The sequence below is a fragment of the Melospiza georgiana genome, chromosome 4, assembly GCF_028018845.1.
Source record: "Melospiza georgiana isolate bMelGeo1 chromosome 4, bMelGeo1.pri, whole genome shotgun sequence".
Taxonomy (NCBI): Eukaryota; Metazoa; Chordata; class Aves; order Passeriformes; family Passerellidae; genus Melospiza; species Melospiza georgiana.
The window spans coordinates 44,538,607-44,563,682 of NC_080433.1; the positions used below are offsets into that span (position 1 = coordinate 44,538,607).

The 25,076-nt window shown below is 38.3% G+C and overlaps 1 protein-coding gene across 9 annotated transcripts in view; it reads left to right on the plus strand.

Moving 5' to 3' along the window:
- The window catches only part of KCNC2 (potassium voltage-gated channel subfamily C member 2), a 99,648-nt gene extending 75,802 nt beyond the window's left edge, over window positions 1-23,846 (plus strand). The window contains exons 2-6 of one of the 9 annotated variants that reach the window (XM_058022660.1): window positions 13,434-14,364; window positions 14,692-14,823; window positions 16,755-16,922; window positions 21,597-21,691; window positions 22,716-22,802. In XM_058022660.1, the coding sequence (XP_057878643.1) occupies window positions 13,434-14,364; window positions 14,692-14,823; window positions 16,755-16,922; window positions 21,597-21,658 (1,293 nt within the window). In that variant the 3' untranslated portion in view covers window positions 21,659-21,691; window positions 22,716-22,802. Of the gene's footprint in view, window positions 1-13,433; window positions 14,365-14,691; window positions 14,824-16,754; window positions 16,923-20,771 lie in introns of all 9 variants that reach the window. The other 8 variants (XM_058022657.1, XM_058022659.1, XM_058022658.1 and 5 more) reach the window with 8 other exon arrangements.
- The last annotated feature ends 1,230 nt before the right edge of the window (window positions 23,847-25,076 follow it).

Here is a 25,076-nt window from a genome sequence, read left to right on the forward strand (position 1 = left end):
TTTGTTACAGTTCTGAAGGGACATCTTAAGGAACAAAGAAACTTCGTGGTCAATAAATGGATTTAGGAGTACTGGTCACTGGTAAGTACACTGGCATCCTGCTAAGTTTTTGGTTTGCCTTATAAACACCACCAGTGACCACCTTCTGCTGGTATGTCATATGCATATTTCATCAGGGACAACACTTCTAATTCCATGTACAAGTAACCTGCTCTATTTTAAAAGAGAAGTATGCAGGCAGATGTAACTAGTCTTGAAAGGAAAGTGCCAGCAGTAAATATGCCATGTAGAACTTAACTGGAAATAGAAGCTGCAGAGTGTGCCTCAGTGCAGCATTGCATGCCACTCCTTCTGTAGATTACAGTCACAAAAGGTCTCTAGCGAGCATAATCTGCCTGGTAGTGGCAGCAGTGGCAATTCATTCTCCCATGGTCCCCTTTGTGCATAATCATCAACAAGATCGCCTGACATGTCAAAGATCTCCTAACTCTGGTTTCACCACAAAAATGCTCTCTGGAGAACTCCCTTAATGCAAAGTTTCCACTGAATGCTGCAAATGTTGCCTTTCATTGCTGTGAGAATCTTTGGAAAGACACCAGCCCAAATGACAAATAAAATAAATAAATAAATAAATAAATAAATAAATAAAATCAGCCTATTGTAAAGATAGCCAGTGCAGAGTTCTTTGCCTTTAGCTTGCCCAAAGCCCTAGTTGCACAGAAAAACATCTCCCCCAGCAAACTCAATGGCGTGTTCACTCTGACACATACATGATAATTGGAGTACTTCTTACTGGTGGCTGCTTTACTGTAGGTGAATTTTGGACATCCAGAACATCCAATTTTTTTATTAGATTTAATTTATATTTCTTCCCACACTGCTTTGTGTGGAGAATGTAATTAAAAGATGCTGGAATGGGTCCGCTGTGTTTATTTCAGTATTGATTTTTTCCTAAGTAAGCTAATAATGTAAATTAAAAAATAAGTGGCATTTGGAATCACAAGGAAAATGATAAAGCTATTTATTTTCTGAATAGCTGTAATACCTCTGAAAGAGATGAGTTGTCTTAAGCAGTAGACAAACAGTAGCTTTCCCTGGCATTTTGGGAAGGCTTCTTCTGAAGCCTCCTGGATTGGGATGAGTTCTCTTGTCCATATCAGCACCTGGTTGTGAAGAAATATATATACCATAGTGGCTTGACAGGTCTGACACAGGAATTCAGTCCTGGGTTTTCCTGAAGTCACAAAGCAAGTCCTCTATTCCCTCTGCTGTTAGCAAGCTTCTGCTCATCAACAGCAAGCTCTAGAATAAGGGAATCTTCAGCAGGATGATGCACAGCGTTGCGTGTATTTGTCCTTGTGCTGATTAGTCCAGCCCTGAGTGTAAGTATTAGTGTCAGTCCCTTGGGCAAACTGGTGATGAAGCTCTAAGAGAATGTTTAAGCTAAATAATAGGAATACATTTGAAATGGTGCTGTTCACAGAGTCGGGGCTAATGCTTGCAATGGCAGTAACTTAGAACATAATCTGTGTATTAAATAGATGTGTAAATTGGATTTGGAAATATTCATGGGGGCAAGGGGCTGGGGGAACCCTCTTGGGTCTCTGATTCCAATCCTCCCTTATCACAGGCCCAGTGTCATATAATCCCTCTCATAAACTTGTGTAATCTCTTTGCTGTGCTTCTCTCAGGTTCTAGAGGAGAGCCTTGAACTATTGTTCATCTCAGTTCAAGTGTCTGCTTTGAACAGAGGATGAAATCTGAATGTCACAGTTGTCTGAGTATCCTAAAAGCTGTTGCACATTTGCTTTCTTACATTTGCTTTCTCTGCTCAATTGAGCTGTCACTTCTGCATTCCTGGAGAAAAGTTTAAATGGAATTTTAATGTATTAAAAAATGGAAGTAAGCTACATATAGTTATTTACCTATCTTTCAAAAAACCTTCAACAAGATTCTGGGTAACTGGTTGACCCATGCAATTTTTTTGCGCTGTGGAGCCAAAAGATAGGTCTGAAAAAACATGTGAACTAGTGTTGTCTGGGGTGATATGCTTGGTTCCTCAGGGTTCAGGTAAGCCTAGCTGTCTACAGTTGCAATGAATAATTCACAGTCTCTAAATTTAGCTTTGATCTATGTGATTGTGTTGTGAACTTGAAACATACTCACATACATCAGGCTCAGGAGTTTCAGCAGTCTTACCCTTCCCTCTCTCATAAAAACACCCTTCTGACCTGAAATTCTTCTTCAAGTACTTCTTATGATATTCTTTCAGCTGTACCAGAGTGTGAAGGTGCATTGATTTAGGTATCTAAAGTATTTATTTTTAAAAAAATATTGAGACTTTTCAGAGGGTCATGTGAGACCATGGAGGAGCTGCAAGGACACTGTCCTCTCTGGCCTAGGAAAAGAGTAAAGATGAGATACTGCTTCTATTTTATACATTGTTCAGTGATTTAACTATAGAAAGATGTAAATATTTCTCTGAAGAGGAGCTGTTCTAATTTTATTAAAAGGTAGATTTTTAAAATTAGGGTCAGTATATGCTCCTTGCCATTTCCCTGGAATCTCAGTGATGCAGGGGAGGAAGCTTTGATCTCAAAGTCAAACCAGGTTTGAAAGAAAAAATATCTTTCATTAGACCAGTAATTCAGTTGGAAAAATCAGATGATTTTCCAGGCACATGTGCCCTTCAGATACAAATATAAAAGTCACAGAAACTGCACAGGGAGTGTAGGCTGGCATAAAAATCCTGATGAGGTTGCAAGATGAGGAGAAAAGATACATGACAGTGGGTGGCTGGACCAGGGGACCATGGAGTGGTATCAGCACTGGAGCAGAAGGAAGATCTCTTACTTTTGGAGATGGAAAACAGGAAAGTGGTTGTGATTTATGTCAAAGGACAAGGGCTTGAAGGTCCTGAAATGTGGAGCGAGGTGGAAAGATAAAGAGATTGAGACTAACAAGCTGAACAAACAGCCTGGGACAAACAGCCAGGTAGCAGGTGAGGTGAAGCTGAATCTGGGGCCTGGAAGAGCAGAGGCACATCAGCTCTGGAAAGAGAGCTGCATATGGCAATAAAGAATTATTATTATTATTAGAGATATAGGACATGGATATACAAATAATGTAAGAACAGGTTGCTCAGTAGAAGAGAGGAAGGACGCCTGGGATCCAGCAGTGAACCTGAGGAACAGAGCTGGGGCTGAGGAGGAAGGGAAGGACAGGAGGAGAAAGTACCAGGGTAGGGACAAATTGGAGTTGGAAATGCAGAAAGGGTCAAACTCTTGACATCTGAGGGTGGGGAGGAAAGATCTGTACTTCCTAGAGGATTTTCAAGGTAGAACCAGGAAGCTGGAGACTGCTGAGCCTTGGGACTGTGTGCTCTGCCATGAGTCAGTTAAATACTCCTGCTGTTGGCTACCCTGCTGGTGCAAGTGGCAGGGAGGTTTTCTCTGTGGGATTGCAACTGTGGCATTTCTGTAGGAAACCACAGGCTGAAGTTTCTGTGTTCATGATTTGCTTTTATTAAGCCTAGATTGCTCCACAAAGCCTGCTCCACTGGAAGCTCATCATTAGGACTGTCTTACCTAAGGGTTAGGCAATGCCACAGTCTGGGCATCCTCTTCCTTATGGTTTTGCTTTCCCATAACTACGCTGCAATCATGAAGCGAAGGTACTAGTTAGTATCAAATCTATTTTTTTACTGTGGTGCAGGTATGAAAAACTAACCCAGTGCTACTTGAATAGGGTATGGAAGGAAAAGCTTCCAGTCAAATGAGACCTGTTAATCAGCAGTTTGAGGACTTTGCATACACTTTTGAGTAGCTAGAAAATGGTTCCATCCCTTCAATTTTTAAGAAGTAGTTTAGTAATTTTCATTCCAGCACTGGCAGTAGGAGTCTTATTATGTTGTACAGGAAAGACACAGGCCTGGAAAACTAGTGAGTAGTTCCAGAATGTTTTGATTACCTTCAGGATAACAAAAAGAGGTTACATGAGTTAGTGAAAAGGCTTCTCTAGTGAAATCTGGGATGGGCTCTATGACAAATCTCAATGGACGTCAAGCCTCAAAATCTTTTCTGAATTCACCCAAGTGTAATTTTAATTAGGCCATCAGACTTGTTTTCAGGGAGAGAAAACATAGACATAAATGAGCCTGAGAGCTTAAGTGAGATGGAAATGATACAGATGAAAATGTTTCTGTAATTTTAATGGATGTGAGATTTATGTACTAGGCAAACTACATTATAATAGAATTTTCATTAATTTATATTAAGAATGTCTCTATTTTCTCCATTTGTCTGCATGGGTGTAAAAGTCTATTAATAATAAATAGTATTATACTGAAGATTTTTTTTCCAGTTTTGACCCATTGAGGCAAATGGGAACTTCTCATGATAAATCAAGTGCAGAAAGAAAGATAGTGCCTGTGTAGTATTTCAGGTTGCCAGGTCCCAGAGCCTAAGCTTTCCTGTAATGATGTGAACAACGGGTAGCCTAGAGAAGGGCAACAAAGCAAACAGAGAGGCTAATTTGACACATTATGTAAATTTGGGATTGGCTGAAATGCACGCTACAAAATCTGCATTCTTCTTCCCTTCAGACAGTTTTAGCTCATTTTGGAATATACTCTTTAATAAGAAAGCTCTGAATGTTTTATACCAGACCAGAATACAAGCTGTGAATTCCTCTTTTTCTCACCTTTGCTTTGACTCAGGGAAGAACATCCATTACATTTTTGCAGCTGCTATAAATATTTTGCCTGTTTGATTTATAGCAATGTTTAATGAATGAGTGGCAGTGGTTTGCTTATCAAGCCACATAGCCATGCAGACCTTTTCAGTAAGACAAGGGCAAAGTGAGCCTTGCTGTGCCTTTTTATAAAATGATTGCTAGAATATAAATGCCAAGTCTAGTTAAAATAATGCACACAGCTAGCTGTTAAACCAAAAACATTGCTGCAACAGTCACAGCTCAGAAAAATCACAAGTGAAGCAAGCTTCATAAATTCAAGTGAAAGGAAACAGAAGCTTCTGGAGGCAGTGTAATTGCTGTTCAAGGACTTCTGCTGAGTTTCCAAGAGTCAGTAAGATGCAGTGGAATGTATGCTGTGTGTTGGTGTGACATGTTTTACTGAGCTGCTCCATGGGACAACAAAGTCAGATGATTTTGATTTGCCTAGTGGGAAACAACAGTGGTCATTTAGGAAATTAGTAATCTTCTTGGATGGTAGGCAGTGAGGCGATGGAGTATGAGGGAATGCCCTGGGAAGCAGATCAGTCCTGTCCCCAGGAATCCCACTGCATGAGGTATGGTCCTGCTACAAAATTCATGCTCAAGTCTTCTTTCCAGTTACTTGGCAGGGGAAAAAGTTTTCCATGCTGAGCAGGAGAGCATATGCCTAAATCAGAGTAGCTTTGTAAATCAGTTTTGAATTCCTTAGAAAGATATATATCAATTAAATGCAATTAAAATGCAGAATGATTTGTAACTCTGGTTTTCATTATGATCTGCTTTAAAATGTAGATGTGACTAGGATTTGTTGAGTCAGACATGTATCTGGGTCAAACTGGTGTTAGACTGCTGATTTACCTAACAGCTTGATTAGAGTGACTTACTTTTATGCCTGGATTTCTAAATATGAAAAGATGCATTAATAACCTTTTTATTTGTGCTCCAGCTGGTAATAAAAAACACCAGGTTTTAAAACTATAACAAATGAGAAAAGAATGAGTGAGCAAACAAGAGAACATTTATGTTCTCACTACTACATGCAGACAGTAGCCACTCTCAGCTGTAAATACTGCTGCACTATAAATCTAACATTGGACATTAGCTATAAGCTGTTCTTAGACAGTATATAAATAAATGTATTGCCATACTGTTTTTTTTTTCATTCACTTATGACTATGTGTAGAATTGTAACAGCAGCAGTTTAATTGCTAAATTGAATGCCAGATATTGTTAGCAGGAGAGGATATAAATGAGGTAGAACTGTACTGGGGATTTGAAAAGAGTAGACCAAAGGATGAAAACAAAAATATTGGCAGGAACTGTTCTAACTGTGGCTTGATGTTGATTGAGATATTATGGTGGCCAGAGTTTCCCAATTAGGATGCTAAGGTTGGGCTGTTAAATCTTTATATGGACATTAAAAAAGAAACACTTTAATGCTGACATTCTACATTATTCCCCAGAGGGAGGATGCTTTACAAATTTTTAGAGACATAAAATTGGCCTTAGTGCCTGATACTTTATGTACCCTGTTTTTGTTTGCCCTTTGATGGTTTATTTAAAATGCTATGTCTGTACCAATTCCTTAATCTTTGGAGACAAATTATGTGAGAGAATATTATTTATGAGTGGTGAAGTAAATTGGTAGTATGTTTGCCTTGAGCTTATAGTTTAAATGCCAGTAGTTTGGTTAGTAGGTTTTGATGGTATTTGTTTTCTTACTAAGTATATCCTAGTACTTCTTACTAAGTATATCCAGATACAGTGCACTGAAAATGCATCATGCCATAAAAACTTGTGACTTTGCCTTCTTTTTAGTTTTTCTTGAAATGATAGTTTTTTATAGGCAACTGACAGCTAAGGAAGAATAGCAGCTTTGAGAAAAAGAGTTGTGAAGAGGCTGATGGTATGTTTGGTGAGGTATTTGGGTTTATGTAAAAGGCCCATTAATGTTCAAGTTGTGTCACACAGAACATTAAACTACATAGAGAGGGAAGTTCATCACAAGAGCTCATTCTGAAATCACATTATGATTTTAACAGTCTCCTGATAGCCAGATGGAATCAAGCAGAGGGAAAAAAATCTATCATGTTGAAATCAGAAATGAGGACAATCTGTCAAATCTAAACAAAAAGAACTCTCTTTAGAGCTGGAAGTGGTATCTAATTCTGTGATTTCATTGCCAAGGTTAGTTGCTACTTTGAGTGAAGCATGCCATGTACTTTACAAATGCAGCTTCTTTTTCTGCATAAGTAACATTCACAGTTGAGTCATATTCTCATTGAATGCCCAAATTTATTGCATTTTTTATGGGATTTCTTTTGAGACTTTGGTTTTATATGACTAAGCAGCTATAAAGCTAGATTAAAAAATCAGCATTGCAAGTTAGATAGGACTGATTAGAAACAGTATGTGATTTTGGCTCTGTTCCCTGTTTGACTGGGTCTCATTCAGTCTCCCTGCAGAGCAAGGGGGATTTCAGAAACTGACAGTTTGAATTCCTGAAAGAATAAAAAAGACTTCTGGAAAACATGACAAGAAAAATTTATGGAAGATTTACAGGAAAAAATACTTTTCTTTCCTGAACCTTGACAGAGACAAAAAGAAGTTAATATAAGCATATTATGTTTATGATGGGAGTATATAATTTTGGTATAACAACTGTTAACTATTTCAGCCTAAGCAATAGCTCTATGAGTCTAAAAATACGTGTGAAGAAAATCTGTAAAATAAAATTTTGTAATGCATAAATATGGCTAACTTCTTGCAGTCAGTGAGAGTGGGTGCATGTAATGCATAGATCAGCTTACTTTTTGTGGCCAGAGGGTTGGTATGAGGAAGAAACTGAATCCATTATTTTTTTCAAATAATTTGTTTTATATTCTGAACTATGAAAAGATGAGGCTTTTCTAACAAATGTGAACAGACATCGCTGGGTATAATTTTTAAATCTCCAGAGTTTGGACTTTTTTTTATTTGTCAAAATGAGTATGGCACTACAAAAAAATACGGCTTTCCATTTAAGTTTTCTGTTGTCCAACAGAATTTACCCAGTTTTGAGGGTTCTGGTTAGCATGAATGATCTGGGAAAGCAAAGAACCTATGAGTGGAAACTCCTCTACTCTTGTTTCGGTCAGAAAAAATAAGTTGTTCAGTAATCTCTTACCTTTTTTTATGAAAGTAGGATTTTGGTTATAATAGTAATCAAGCCATCAGAGTTAGTTTCTTTAGAAAAAAATCATCACAGTCTCTTTTCTTGGATGCTTTATAGTTATATTTTTAGTCTGTGAGTGTGGTGGGGAGGAATACTGATTTTTAAAAATCATTTTAAGTTCTAGCAACACACATGTATTAAATCTCATAATGTGCCTGTGAAGAAATTTATTTAAAGAAACGTTTTGATCTTAGTTCTTTAAAGGCAATTCTGTACCTGCATAAGAGAATATTAAGTGTTGTATTTTCAAGGGCTTATTGAATATTTAGTCATTTTCTTTTTCCATTGTCAAGTATGTCAAGGGCAAACCTTCTGTGTCCTGGAATGTAACTCAAACTAAATGATTCTTGAAAGCTGCTACTAAGTGCTCATGATACAAAATATACATTACATTACAGAGAGGGGAGTTGAAAGAGGAGGTATTGAGAATCCAACCCCAAAACAAGTTGCATCCAGACAAGATACATATATTTTTTGGGGATTTTTTTTTTTTGGAAAACACTGAAATATGGTGAGAGATTTTATTCAAAACTTAAATATGAAGCAAGAAGTTAAGATGACTGTGGCAATTAACACTTTGCTGTGCATTAACCTCTTCACTGACTATGACCTGTCCATTTTGGAACATTAAATAACTGTGTAGAAATAATTGTCTATTTAGGGGCATGGGATGGACAGAAGAAACTTATTTTAAATATGGATTAGGATCAGTCTGATTTTATGAATATGTATAATACACCTAAGTGCAAGAGTCAGTTTCCAGCTCCACTGTTGCTTTGTTTGGGCTCTGTCTAAGCTGTTGAGCCTTAGAATGGCTCAGCAAGGCCCTGGCTCCATCCCAGGACAATGACCAGTCCCATGTCTGGGTTTGCTTGAAAAGGAAGAATATGTTTGTGGGTCAGGTGTGAGCCACAGCTTCCTCAGACCTTGTGCCTTCTCCTACTGGGAAATCCAGACATAGCCTGCGAGCTAAGACTGTTGTCAGGTCATTTGTAGCCACAATTTTTAGTGACCTTAATTTTTCTAGGCACTTAAGGAGCTAAGTGCAAGGTAAAACATGACTTTGGACTCATAAAAGTTCTGCTAATCCACAGACTGCTCAATTTGGTGTTCTAGAATTGGTTGTCAATTTTGAAATTGCTTTAAACTCTGAGCTACTCAGTCCCCCATTAAACACTGAGTTCAAAGTAAGAATCATACAGTTTTCTTTATAATTTCTAACAAGTTATCTGCAGGCACCTCACACTCTAGATTTATGTTCTTCATTGAAAATTGAGGTATATATGATTAATCCACTTACTGTGAATGTTAGTAGAACTTAGCAACAGAGCTTGGCTGGTGATCCTGTCAACTAGACAAGCTGGGAGATGGAATCTCTACTGTCTGAACGTGTGATGCTGACACACAAGAACAAAATTGGGTGCACACTGCCTTCAAACTGTGAGCAGAGAGAATCAGCAATCTCCTGAGAGCTTTAACTGCTTAATGAGGAATGCTCTACATGCTGTGTATTACATACTGAACATTTTTGTAACTTTTAACTGCTCTCTTCTGGAAAAAATGGACCGAACTTTTTATTAATTCAATTTGCGCTAATTTGAATTTCGAACGGTGGCCGCAGAGTGTGCCTACAACCATTCTGTCACTTAGAAAGATGGTTCCTTCAGGAGGAAAAAAGAAAACCTAAATGAAGAAAGTTAATTTTATCACATCCATTGAAGCAAACAAGAAGCAATTACTTAAAAAAAACCAACACCCCCTTTTTAAGAAATGAGGAAAAGATCATGATTATGTGGATATTATTTGAAAATTTTTCTTCAGCTTTTTTTTGAAGACTGTCAAAAAATGTGCTAGGGCTGCAATGTTTGGTTTTAAAGAGGGGGTGAATAAGATGTTTTGCTTTATACCAAGGCTGAACTTGTCTTGCAACTAGTCAAAACCAAAGTTTTCAGAACTTCTCACAGTGAAAGGCTGCTAATGATTCAAACAGAAAATTGTCTCCTGCTGTAACCTTTCTGAAATAATGATCAGGCTAACTCCTTTTAGATTTTTGTGCTTCATAAAAGTAAAAAGGAAAAAAACTAGAAAGTTGTGTGTGCTACCCTGGCTATTGTGGACTGAGGAACTATTGCAGGACTGAGGAATAGAACTTGGCTGGGTACATTCACCAGAGAATCTCTGACTTCAAATCTGTACTGGCTTTTTTTGAAATGTGGTGCTTGCTCACATGACAAAAATGGATGTATTTTTAGAGACTAATTACTTTAGAGAAGCTGGAATTAGGATGAAGGAGAAGGAAAGCATAAAATGGGGATAACACATGACTTCATTTAGTTTCTATCATTGCAGCTGTGTATGAAAAGCTTTTCAACACATTGCCTGATAGGTAACATAATACTAACAAAGCATCTTTGTTAATATAACATTAATCCCTAAGCATTTTTTGTTTGACTGATAAAATGCTCCTGCTGTCATTGGTCCTTGCATTTGCTTCTTGCATGCTCTCTGAGTCCTCTAATTATTGCAGTAACAGTGTAGGTCTTGTGTATGAGGCTTCATCTTGCTAGATGCTATGCAAGCTCCCTCCTCATCCTAGGAGCTGGCAGTTTTAAACCAAATGCAATGAGAAATAAAAGGAATGTGTGTCTTTGCTCAAAATCAGTGGTGGCATGCATATGCATGGAAAAATGTGTACAACTTATTGTTTTACATTTCTATGAATGCTTATTGCAGGCTTACCAAGAAATCTGTCACCAGATTGATAGTGTTTTCTTGTCTTTGTTCTAACCTCTGGAACATGACTATCTTTAGGATAGATTTTGGGCATGACTGGATGTCTTTTTCCTTTAGGGATAACAAAACACTGAATGTAGGTGCACAGCTAAAAATTTCAATCTGCCTTGCCAAGTGCAATGTCCGTGCAGTGTCAATGTTAAGCAAAACAGTAATAAATAGCTTGTCAGGCAGTTCTACCTGTAGTTACTCTCGTGGTGTTTGGCATTTTTTAGAAGGTTTCTGAACCTGAATGGACTCTGAAATACAGTCCAGAAAACAGTGGTAATTATTTACATACTGTTGGCTTCACTGCACTGTTGAATGCACAGTTAGTCCTTGTCATATCTGAGTTGTTGGTAAATTATTCAGTTGTTGGTAAATTTTACTTTGGTTAGCCTGAATGTAATTTTCTTTTATTTTCAGACAAAAAAATTTTCACAGTTGTCTGAAATCACCAGTGTTGCTGTTGAAGAAGTTTCCCAATATTTTATGTCAAAAGTTCCTTCCCAAACTACAGTGCTGACTTAGCTACAGTGACTCAGCCTCCAAAGATTTGTTTGCTTTTTCCATGCTTGACTGTGTAGAAGGATTCTGGAGGATGCTCTAGGAGACACCCAAGGGTCATTCTTAGCCCACCAGTGGCTTAGAATCTGATACACATTCTCTGTCTCTCTTGTGGAGAAGTTTTGCAAAGATCTGCTGAGATTAATTCACTTAGGTTTTATAAATCTGGTTGTATTTGCTGACTCTCACAAGTTGTCCCACACAAGACTGAGGCTTTTTTGTGTATGTTGGTGTCAGGTGCTGTGAGCTATGAGCATGCAGCAAATTTGTAGTTAAGGCAAGGGCAGAAAAGCCTGTTCAGTGAAAATCAGACAGTGTAAGATTGTTTGCTTAGCTTGTGGCTAGAAGTCCAGACTGGATGATAAGTGTTCAGTTCAGTCTCTGAGTCAGTACTTTTTGAAAGGTAACAGATTTAGTGTGTTTGCAATTGTAGGGCATGGTGTAATAACTTTTGTTTCCTTGACTGGGGAAAGGAAGCCATAAATAACCTGCAAATATCTGATATAGGTAGTTATATGGGTTTTTTCATAGATCCATTTCATGAATCTGAATGTAATAAATTTGCCAGACCTGCACTGCAAATTTAAACTTGTTTCCGGAATAAAAGGAACTATCTTTACAGGTTGTGGTGACAATATTTTATTGTCTAAGAAGTGTTCTGTGTTAGAAAAATACCAGCATTCAGTATTGTGCAAGCCTAAATGAGTTCCTGTGATACATAGCACTAAATATGAATGCTAATACTAAATTCAGTCATTGATATCTGAAGTACACAAAATCAGTTTTGCCACAATGCTGTATCTTGGATAAAAGTGGCAGAACAAAGGCATTCCAGCTTATGGCTGTTATTTTGTCTGCCTTGTATCTAGATTTTTCCAATTACATTCAAGATTTCAGTGTGGTAACTAGATACTAGGTATTCTTAACCTGGTTTGGCAACTTTTTGCCTCCTTGGGCCCCTAACACTTTCAAAAGTCTTCATGTCTTCAGAAGGCTTTTTTCCCCAGAATAATATTGGCTATAAAATATTTATTAAGATGCAAATTCAAAATAAAAACTATTGTTATTTATATACTACACCACTGCTGCTGAATGCTAGCTAAACTGGTTGTAATGTCGTTGAAAAAAAGTTGACTATTGTAGCAAAGGAGCAGGTGACCTCAAAACACCTTTTCATTTGGTGTATATTCCTCAGTGTAAGAAAATCTATCTCCTGCTCTAGCTGTTTGGCTCAGTGTTAATTTTTGAGATCCTGTCCTTGATTTTCTCTGTTATTCATCTGTGATGGCTGAATTGAAGATCAGGCAGTCTGTGCTTTTTAAGTCCTAAATAATATTTTGTGATGGCTGTTTCCAGATTATTTACCTGTATTTTATTAATTCACATGCCTCTACTAGAACTGAATTTTTATTTCCCTTTTTGTTTGTATTGCCCTGAATTTGTAACCTGGTTAGCAGGATTGTGGATCCTAAGAATGTGACAAAACTCTGCCACCACAGTGTGTGAGGTTCTGGAAGGGTTGCTTATAGTGCTGCCCAAGAGAATCAGTGATGGATGACCACAAACACAGTAGGCTATGCAACCAACTCTACCTGTAACACAGAAGGCATTTTCTATCAGTAAATATCCTGTATTTGTAAATCATTGAAAATCTAAAGGAAACCCAGACTTTGGATCTGCTCCTAGATCCCTGTGAGGTGCTCTTCAAGACAGGTGTGAGTTCTGAGCCATAATGTCAAGACTGTTAGGGTCAGCCCCCATGTTTCACTGTGTGAGAGCTGGACGTGTGTAAATACTGCTGTGGTTGGTGTGTATGGGGACTGCTTGAAAGGAACCTTGACAACTGAATCAAGTTCAGACAATTTAGTACAGATTAAAGAAATTGTTGTCACTTTCCTAATGAGTTGCATTTTGTCAAGATTGACAAAATCCATTGCCAAGGCTTTTCCTGCTCCTGGACTCCTGACCTGCATGTGAGAGCTGTCTGCTACTCTTCTCTGGCCTAGATGGAAATTTTTATGTGTATGAATTTGTCTGCCATTTGGGGAAGAATGAGTAAAAGTTTTACTATAAACACAGACATCATTTGTGTTAATGTGAAGGCCTGTGTGGTTCTGATGTCTCTTTTTATCTCTTTGTGTTTCAGTTCATCGCTTTTGCCTCTTTATTCTTCATCTTAGTTTCAATCACAACCTTCTGCCTGGAAACACACGAGGCTTTCAACACTATTATAAACAAAACTGAGCAGGTCATCAACGGGACAGAAGCTGTGTTACAGTATGAGATTGAGACAGATCCTGCACTGACATACGTGGAAGGAGTCTGCGTGGTATGGTTTACATTTGAATTTTTAGTACGTGTTATTTTTTCTCCCAACAAACTTGAATTCGTCAAAAACCTCTTGAATATCATTGACTTTGTGGCCATCCTGCCCTTTTACCTAGAAGTGGGCCTGAGTGGGCTCTCCTCCAAAGCTGCTAAGGACGTGCTTGGTTTCCTCAGGGTGGTAAGGTTCGTCAGGATCCTCCGGATTTTCAAGCTCACCCGGCACTTTGTGGGCCTCAGGGTGCTGGGCCACACGCTGCGAGCCAGCACCAATGAATTTCTGCTGCTGATAATATTCCTGGCACTTGGTGTTTTGATATTTGCCACTATGATCTACTACGCAGAGCGGGTGGGAGCCCAGCCTAATGACCCATCAGCGAGTGAACACACACAGTTCAAAAACATCCCCATCGGCTTCTGGTGGGCTGTAGTCACCATGACCACCCTGGGATATGGGGATATGTATCCACGAACTTGGTCAGGCATGCTGGTGGGAGCCCTGTGTGCCCTGGCGGGAGTGCTCACCATAGCCATGCCCGTGCCTGTGATAGTTAACAATTTTGGGATGTACTACTCCCTGGCCATGGCAAAGCAGAAACTGCCAAGGAAGCGAAAGAAGCACATCCCTCCTGCTCCTCAAGCCAGCTCACCCACCTTCTGCAAGACAGACTTGAACATGGCCTGCAATAGCACGCAGGGTGACATCTGCCTGGGCAAGGACAACCAGCTGATGGAACACAACAGATCATCAGGTAGGACCCCACTGGAAATGCATGTCCTCTGAAAACACTTTATAGACCAGTATGTTTGGTAGGGGTCAGAAAGCAGCCAGTCTTTCTGCCAGGAGAAGATGTAGCTCCCACCCTTCTCCCCTCCAACATTTGCGTGTGTCAGTCTCATAGAGGACAAAAATAGGTATAGTGATGTTCCCAAACCTCTATGTAGCTGGTCTATACAGTTTTGCTTGCTCTGTTGAGAATGCTTTCCTGCTGATGATATCAACCTTTTCTTTTGCCTGTTGTTTGTTGCGTTGTATGGATGTTTCTTGTTTTTCTGCATGACTGTGACTATTTGAGCAGCCACCGTGTCCCACCCTGTTGGACTCCATGGTGTTTTGCCTCAGTGTCTGTCTCTTGTGTCAGCTTTGCCTGTGCCACATCGTGGCCTGTTAAGCAAGATCCTACAAAGAAGCAGTCATTTAAAAGGAGCAGGTGCTTTACATCCAAAGCCCAGCACTCAAAGGAAATAGGAAGAAATTTTCTTTCTAGTTTTCTTTCCATTTGGCATTCTGCTTCCCTGGCTAAAAGATTCTCCTTCATCTGTGTTAGATGAAACATTGCATGATATTTACTATTCATTAAATTATACTTAGCATAGCTGATGTAAATCTTGTCAAGAAAAAAGAAAATGACAGCCCTTAGCACCATCATCGCTATTACAGTTGATTTTTGTGATTTCTATTACCTTATTTGTTAGAGTTCCAAATGATGAATCAGGAGTATTTTTTGCTTTACTCAGTGAAATTGCCTATCAAATGACAGCCTCAGTCCCTCCAAGCCACTGCTCCATGTTCCAAATCTGTTGCAATTAAAAAGTAAATTTTACCTTTCAGTATAATTAAATAGTTTAGCAGCAAGAATATTTTCATGTTTTTTAAGTTTATTTATTCTTAAGCCAAATACAATCTGTTTAAAAGCTCACATACCAGTCATGAGATTCCAGCTGTAAAGCTGCTAAAGCATAATAAGAGCAAAACCACTCATGACTGGTGTAATTCAGTAATTGAAATATAGATTTTAAAAAGAAGAGTCCAGAAAATCCATCTCTGAGCAATATCCTTCTTTGGTCTGTTGCTCTATTAGTGAAGAGCGTTTCTGTTCAAAGAAGCTCGGTTTCACTCTCCGAGTTACTGTTCACAAATTAACACAGTTTTTTGAATGTCCTAAATGTATTTAAAAGGATGGAAACACTTGAAAAGACTCAGACTGACAGTAAAATATGGTTAGTTTTTCAGTGCTTTGACTGACAACCTTTGAGGTAGCATCTTTAAATTGTGAATGATAACAGCTTTTTCATGCCATCAGGTCCTACCGAAGGTATTCTGAATGGAGATGGCTCAGTGTGATCACTGTGTCTCTCATTAAGAAACACTTTTTTTGTGTCTACAACTTTATTTACAAGGGGTTGTAATCCTTGAAGTTAGAGAGAAAGCAGACATGCAAGAAGGAGCCATTTTAAAGTGTTATCTTCCTTTTCAGTAGTACCACCACTCACATCATGCACTGTAGCTTTATTTCTAGTAGAGAATGTTATTAGAGTCACTATGAATTATGTGCAAAACTTAAAGGCTGAATTCTGCCCTTTGCATTCCCAGTTCAGAAAAAAACCATGTGCAGGTTTACATGCAAAGGTAAAGCTGAAGTTATGTGCTGTACTGAGAAGAGATTTTTTTCCTGAAGTGTGGCCTGAATTTGAAATGGTAGATAATTTTAAAAGAGAGTCCTTTGGGAGTGACAAATCAGGACAGGTACAAGTTTTGCCGTTTTACAAAATAAAGTACAGAGACCAAGGCAGCATTTAATGTTGGGTACTTATGATGACAAGCAGTGCAAGTGTAATAAATATGGAAATGAAAGCTAAGTGTGTTAATAAACAGTGTATAGTGCCAAATATTGAAAATATAGTCCTTCTGGGCGAGGGCTTGTCTTTAAAACATTAAACTATATATTTTAAACAAAAATGCCTAACATGACTGACCTCTTGTTTAGCAAAAATGATAGCCAAAATAGTAGATAACTGTTTGAAATATCCAAGGCTGACTGTATTCTGACAAGTTACAGCCCAGAGTAGGTGAATAACTGAGCCTTGGTTTGATTATTTCTTCATGTTAGTTTAGTCTAATTTTATTCAAATTTTAGAAGAAGAACAGGAAAGTCAAAAGATCGTTTATTCTTGAACAAAACTTATATCTTTTGCCATTTTGTACTGATTAATGATGAATTGCAATCTTGTTTTCTTCTAATGATTTACTTTATATCTACTTTTTGAGTGATGGGAATATCTGGCATTCAGCGTAAGCTCTTTGTGATGTCTCATTTCCTCATTCATTATTGTCTGTAAATGGGCATGGTGCTTTAACCAGTGTTATCAGGTGAAGACAGTGCAGGAAGTGAGCAGCCACTCTCACCTGGTGAAAGGCTCCCTCCCATCAGACGTTCTAGTACAAGAGACAAAAACAGAAGAGGGGGAACATGTTTCCTACTGACAACAGGTGATTACACGTGTGCTACTGATGGAGGGATCAGGAAAGGTATGGACTTCTTTCATTAGATCATAAAAGGTTACTCAGCAATGTGCTTGTGAAAAACAATCTTAGAGTAAATGATGTGCACAATGCTCTAAGAGGAAAGACTGTACTCACAATGTACCTTTTTTTCTTTACTCCTAGTCATTCTTTTCCTTTTAGAAACACTCATCCCCTTTAGTCTTCAAAAAATGTGCTTGATGTTGGACACTCATTTCACTTGTGTCTTCATTTGCCCGTACTCTCTAGTAGAAAAGTCTGCAATTCAGACCTTGCTCATTCAACCACTCATCACTCAATATAAATTGTCATTCTAAAAGACAAATTAATAATATTATAACTGTAGTCTGCTCTTTATAAAATTTACAGTTGAATAAACTTCTAAGGTTGACATGTCAGAAGTAAGCAACATTTCTGAACACAAAAAAGCATATCCTGAGATGCTAGTTAGATTTCTTTCAAACAAAATTTTGAGCTGATAATGCCAAAAACTATTTTTTCCCTTGGCAATACTAACCACTGATACTAAAATATTACTGTCTACCCCATCCATAATTCAGCTATGTAGTAAAACAATGCTTAACCCTTCAAGGTGTTAAAAAGGCCTTTCTAGTTATTTAGCTTCTTCAAATCTGATTACTTCCTGCTCAGTAGGATGGGAGTGCCCAGGTGGAGTTTGCAAAACTGTTTTGTGCTTGAATCTCCAACGTGACTGATTATTTCTACCCCAGCAGGCCATATCTGGCTGTGGCTGCAAACCTAAGATCAGGACAGAGCCCTAAGATGCCCTAACCCAGCATGCCAGTGGTAATATTCCCATTTCCTTAAATAGGAACTGCTTTTGTTTCTTGGCAAATTATATTCCTCTGACCTTGGATCATTCAGACAGATTTTGCATTCCTAAGTGCTGAAGTGTAGTTGTTCACCTCAGAGTTCATCTGAAGTAGCCATGTGGCACTGGACAAACATTTTTGCCTGAGATTTTTCTGGCTTTTTTTTATTTTTCCCAAACTTGCTTGGTGTATAGCAAACATAGCTGTCCCAGCCAGCCATATATCTAAGGGAGTTCTCTTGGGTTGTTCTGCCAATGCTCTTTTTGCACTTCAGAGCATAAGCTCAATAGTTTAAACCTGTGAAGGCAGATATGCAACCAGTTCCACGTGTATGGCACTTGCAGAGTATGACTCTATGCTCGGGCATTTTATGTACTCCTGTATTTAATGTTTAGCTTAAATGAAAAATCATTGCAAGCATGTTTTTGCACGAATTTACTACATTTTTCACTGAGCGTATATTTCACTGTCTTCTCAACAACTAGGATTATTTAAAATATCTCTAATGCTAAGAGTCTTTGAGGAGGTCAAGAACACCTGGATAAGGTAGAGTACCATGGCATCTTGCATTATCAGCTTTTTGACTTCACTCAGCAAGTTATGGTAGTAACCATGACTAGAGCAGATCAGAAATAATAAAAGAAGTTACCCATCAGCTACTAAAGACGTATTTATATAACAGTAAAACCTATTTTGTCCTGGAACATTTTGATTTGTAAATCTAGATTTAAAATAAATTTTTTGGTAATTTTTTTAGATTTTGTAGTTTTTACTAGAAAAACTGGGGCTTGAGTTCAGAATGGGTAGTTTTTTGATGAGAAATATGCTCTTTGCCTGGCTCTGATGATAATCTTAATTGAGGCTGAAATGTTTTAGTCATTGGCTTTGGAGTGTATTTTATACAGATTGGAGAAGCTAGCCCATAAGCAGAAAATATCTTCAAATAATATACAAATAGGTTTGAATGCTTGAATGTCATTCACACATCAAGTCTACTACTTTCACATTTTATTTTTACCCTTTCCTTCTTTCCTTCTTTTGGTACATTCTTCTTGTTTGGTTTGTTCCTCGGTTGATTCTTGGTTGTTCAATTATAATTTATTCTGAGCTTTTTGCATCTCCATCTCCAAGATGATACTGATTCAGACCTGATCCATTAATATACCTGAAAAGTACTGATTTTGGATCAAGCATCTCTCACTATTCATCTTGTGTATCTGGTTTTCATTTTTTAGGAGTTTCTACTTTCTTTATAATCATTACCATCTTCTTCTCTCAGTTCTTTCCTTTTATCATTAGAAGAGTAGCAAGAAAATAATCTTAAAAACTACTTTCCTATTTTTATGCAAAAAAGCTACCTGATTATTTTGATTTTTTTAATAAGCTTTATGTTTACAGGGAGTTTTAATATATACACTAGCATTGTGCTTCTCTTTAATTCCCTTTTCAAACAAAATTCTTTCTAGTCTGTTTAAATACTGATAAAAACTCAGAAACTGGAGGCTGTTTCAGAAATGTATCTGAATTCTGTGTAGTATCACAGTCTAGCCTGCCCTTGCCATCTGGAGGGAACATTGCACAATATTTTAGTAGACATGAGGTTATACATTTGTGTTAAGTATAGTTTTACAGTGTGCAGATTTCAGGGTAAGAAATATGTTAATTGTCGTAAGGGGAGAGCTTAAGATATGATTTTTCCTAAAGATGCCATTAACTGTCTGTTCCCTAGAGACCTGGAATTTGAGCCAGTAACTGTTTCAGTCAGAAAGAAAAAAAAATTTGCTGACATTCCATGTGGTATTTAGCTTTACCATCATTGGTATTTTAAGGTTTCTGAGGAAAAAAGTCTCATTATTGCCCTATAAGCAATTTTGACCTGAATACTTTAACCTGGCAAATGCTTAAATGCATACTTGTCTTCAAGGAAATAAGTAGTACCACTGAAATCAGTGAGACTTCTCATGGTTGCACTGAAGCATGTACCCATGTACTTCAGGAGCAAGGTCCTGCCTGGCTCAACCTTTGTTGTATTTCCTTGCTGATATCTTCAGGCAGACGAGCAGATCTGTTTCCTAACAGAAGGGGTTATTCAGCAGCTGCTGAAAATACTTGAATATGAAGATAGTGATGCAGTGAAAGCAATGCTTTTTTTTTGGTTTGCAGCATTGCCTCTACGAAGTGAAAACAATCCACACTAGCAAAAAGTAGGTAGCTAGAGCTCACAGTGTATGTGAACAGAAATATCTGCAAGTGCAATGTTCCCTTCAAATTGTGAAGCATTATGTGGTTGCCTCATTTAATGATTAATAATTTACTACTTGCTTATATGAATTAATACTGTTGATTTTGTTCAAATCATCTGGAAAAGAAGCACAAATTCAATGTTTTAAGTTTGCCGTTCAGGAGGCATTTACAAATACGTCAAGCTCTGCTGTCTTATTAGACTTCTAAATTAGAAGCAAAGCCTAAGAGTTAATATTTTTGAAGATAAAGCTTCTTATATTATCATTCAATCCTCTGCAGAACTGATTTACACATACTGTATAAAATTTATCTGGTTTCTGGTTTATTTATTTTAAAGAAAAAATTGTACTATATTAGGAATTGAATGTAGCAGACATTATGTAATTTTGACAGTTCCTGCAGTCTGTCTTAATGGGCTTTTGATTATGCTTAGCCAGATAGCTCAGTCACCCTGGTGGGATCCCTTATCTTGCTCTCTGTGACACCCTGCTGAAGCCCACAGTGTGATACTAAGTGCAAGATGGGATGTGGAAGAGCAGGTCAGACCTCTTGTGTGGTGGTCTGTTTAATTTTTTTGGGTAAAAGTGGATGCATTAATTTGTAAATAATTTTATTTATTAGTTTCCTTTGGTAGTAATGTGTCTCAGCACTGAGTTCTTTTGCAGGCAGATTCCCTCTGAGTCCCTGATAGCTCCTTGGATTACATTACATTGTACTGTTTGTCTTTGTCTATTTTTTGGCTGAATTCAACTGATGTCTGTGCATTTTCTCATACAAGGCTATGAAAAATCCCGAAGCCTAAACAACATAGCTGGCTTGACAGGCAATGCTCTGCGACTGTCTCCAGTAACATCACCCTACAGCTCACCTTGTCCTCTAAGGCGCTCTCGGTCTCCCATCCCTTCCATCTTGTAAACCTGATGGCGTCAATCGGCTACATAGCATTAAATCAAATACTGTTTACCACATCTTGGAAATAAATGTAGCATTAAGCATAGGCTCCACAAATATGGTCTAAATCCTGCATGATACAACTGTCAGTAGTAAGAAAAGCCACTTGGGTACCTGAAGATTTTTGTCTTGGCTTTTAAAGATTACTTCAGGTAGCATTTCTCCTTTTATCTACTATATTGTCCTACTTTCCTGTGGCAATAAAAGGACAGTTAGTGGATGCTGTTGTCCATATATTCAATAAATAAGCATATTTTCAGGGAGATTTACTTAAAATAATGTGCTTCCAAGTAATTATCAGTCACTCCATTGAACCTCCATTTCTTGTGACTCTAATCCATTCTGAAGATGTCTGCTCTGAAGGGTCTGCTCATTTGCATGGACCATCCTGTCTCCATCACCTGACAAGCAGTGTTGCGGATCGTGGAGACCACAGAGGGCTCTGGATGTGTGTTCTCACATTGTTACCATCCTGCTGAAATGAAAGCACTGATAAACTGGTCTGCATGTGGGATTGTTTTTCTGTGTTTAACCTTTTCTTTTATTTTTTAACTATCTACTTGTTTATAAACGACTTTATTTTGTGATTAACTTATTTCGGTACTGGATTGCTGTATCAGAGTTCTGAATGTCTCCGGTTGTTTGCACACAGATAACTGCAAAGAGGTTGTCATTACTGGTTACACGCAAGCAGAAGCCAGATCTCTTTCTTAATGGCTTGGGGAAGGCACAAAACATGCAAGAAAGGTAAACGCCATCCAGACTTGCAATTTTAAGCTAGCAAGTGCTGCTTGGTACTGTAGTATTTTCTCTACTCCAGGGTTTTTCAACATTTTCAGAAGCTGAGTACCAAGTAAAATTGAAACAATTTTTGGGGGCTTTTTTTTACCATTGTAAGAGGGTAGTAGTTCTCAAGTCGGGTTTTTGACCAGCCTTATACCTCTGGCTAGTGGGCTTCAAAAATTTCTTCAGTCCATGTTTTTTGAGGTGATTTGTCCTATGTGTTGTTTGTCTGTCTGTTTTGCAACCTGTCTCCTTGTAGTCTCCATCTGTCTCCATAAAGCACAGAGATTCTGTTAAAATGCCCCCTTCTTTTAAGTTGAACTAAGAACACTTTTTTCTCCTTTTCTCTTTTTTCCATATGCACTATACATCCATGTATAGATAGAAATATACGTATTTTTCAAGTGCAGTTAGTATCATCTAGACTAACTCGTGTGCACTCCTAAGGCTTTTTGAGCGGCTTTTCAGCACTGACCGGTTGCCTATTGCATCAATTTTCCTCCCAGCAACCAGCATTCATTACAATTTTGAAACTGTATCTCCTCTAGTGGCTTTTTCATTCAATACTAACCTCTGTTTATGCAACAGGACAAATGCAATGGCAAATTTGAGGTTCTGGGCTGGTGAGGAAAAATTACCCTTAAACTGTAGAGTTTTAGAAGACCATAATGACTGAAATCTTCTTAAGTGATCCTTGAAATTGTTGAATAATACCTGACTGTCATGTTTTACTTTTTTGTTAGGAAAAGAAATTAAATTTATTGTTGACCATGTAACATGTTCTTCTGTATATAGCCAAGCCCAATAGCATGACCTGCATGTCAGAATTCTTGTACAATAATGTAGTTATCAAAGTATACATTTCTGATATTTAGAGATGTACATTGATTTACTTTTGGTAAAATATTGTCAATAGAGAGATAATTGCAAACAGCTTTTAGCAAATGAATTAATATACTATCTGGTGCTGCTGTTATATTAACTACAGTGTTGTACAGAATTTATCATGGATTTTTGACTGCTGAAAAAGGGACAATGGAATTTAGCCATACCAAGGACTGTACTGGAAAGAGACTGCTGCTGCTGAATGGGCCCTGATAAACGACTCACACCTTGAGGAGGTCACTGAGACTTTGCGTGCGAAGCAGAGCTTGTTAAAGAAGATGAAAGACCGCTCGTAATTACTGCTGCCAGAGGAAGGGGTGACTAGTCACTGTTGATGAGTCAGTGTAAATAAAACGTGTGTGCATGGAAAATCAGTTTTTATCTATATCAAGGAAAGCTGAATTCATGTCATCATTGCTAAGGTTCCATGCAAAGACCCCCACCCCTGTGTTTATTATTCCTGGTTCCTGCAGTAAGCTGTGCTGTGGATCATACAAAGACACACGCTTAATAATGATAGTGATGTAAACTACATCTGTCTTGACTTCTGTCATACTAATGGCATATATTGCAAAAGTCACAAATTTGAACAGAATAGGTTTGCATAAGTCCTTGCTTTCTCAGTTTGCCATGACCTAAATTGTTATGAATTGTAGTGTACGTGCCAAGTCCTAAGTTTACTTTTCACTTTGATAACAAAAATGTGACTGCAGACAAACATCACTGACTTTGTTCACAGCACACAGTCTTCTTTCATTGTTACCTCAAACTATAAGTATTATCAGAAATAAAATTCTGGCAGCAAGAATATTTTGTGTTTTTTTTTTTTTTTAATTCAAAGTGTTGCAAACCCAACATAATAAGTATAAAAGTTGTATTAAAATTATATTCTACAAATGTATATTTTGCATAAAATATATATATTCTTTGATAAGTTATTTTCTGTGATTTTTGTGGTAAATGGATCTAGTCTATTCTATGTTTATGAGACATTGTAGTGCTACGATGTGGTAATTATGTTCTCTCCATCCTATTCAGTGGGAAATTCTCCAGAATCTGTTTTGTCACCCTGGTGTCCCAATTGTAGGGACCTGTCCCAGTTGTGAAACTCTGTATCGTGGAACTTCTGTGAACATGTCAAGGTGCATGCACAATCCTGGTGGAAACCAGTGGAAATGTAATACCTGAATTGGAGAATAAAAGGCAAAAGACCTGGGGAGGAACTTGGAACATATCTTCTGAACTGGCTCATGAGCTTTCTTTAGCTGTATCGGTCCCCTACCTGCTAGTGGCCATCCCAGTTCTCCATCCAGCCTCCTGGAATGCCTGAGGAGCTGATTCAAATGCTAGCATAAGGTGGCTTCTGCAACAATTGAAAATTTATCAGCTTGTTAATGACCCTGTGCCTCATGTGAAAGTTTCTGTCAGGCTGGGTATTTTAAGTCTTGATGGGAGTTTTGTTGCATCCTGGTGTGAAGTCAAACCTAAAAAAAGGAGGTGATAAATGGTTGCTTAAAGCTTCTAATATACTGTATTTGTGGCAACCAGAAATCCCCAAATACACAAGCAGATTGTCTGAGAGCAGCGAGGTAGCTAGTACAGTTTTACAAATGACCTGAGAGGCTGTAACACAGTGTTTTGGCATATGTGCTGTAATGTAAGAGAAGTTCCAGAAAACAGGATCAGAAAACAGGTGTTCAATTTTAGAAAATGTGCTATGATCTGTCAGGAAAGCTCACTGTGCTGTTTGCCCGTGAATTAAGAGTTGCCTGTGCTGTGATTGTGAGCAGTATCCAAGGGAAGAAGAGGTGTAGTGGTCAGGCAGCACAAGGCTCACAGCCAGCCCCAGTCACCCAGGGTGATGTCTGCCCCAAGAGCTAGAGAGAGGTGTCTGGTTTCCCTCAGTGCTACACAGGGACAGTGATGATCCCCGCATGGGATGCAGACAATGGAGTGCATTTTGTTGGTCAAGGCTGTAGAAAACACTGATGGCCACATGGTGTCTGACATCTTCTACTGTCTGGATGGTAAGGAGCCTGGATGGATCTCCACCAACACTGGACTTTGAGTCCAGAATATCCTGGAGTCAGTATTATTTTTCTGCTAGAGAGCCAAGCCCATGTTAAGATGCTTTCTTTTAAAACACACCTGGAGGACAAGCTGATGGTGAGTCTGGTAACTGTTCATGTGTTTTGAGACTACAACCCAACTCTGACTATTCTAAGAGGAAAAAGGTGCCTTCACCACCAGCCCCCTCCTGTTCCTCACCTGTGTCTGGGCACCGGAAGGGGTGAAAGGGCATTTTTATGAGAGGTGGGACACCAAGGTTTAACTTTCTCAGGCTGAGGATGTCTTTAAACCTAAACCTCACTCTTCAGGGTACTGCAGTGTCTCAGATACGATGTTAAGATTGGGCTGCACATTCTCATTCACTTCTGGTTTTGGCCATCTTTTAAAGGAAAGC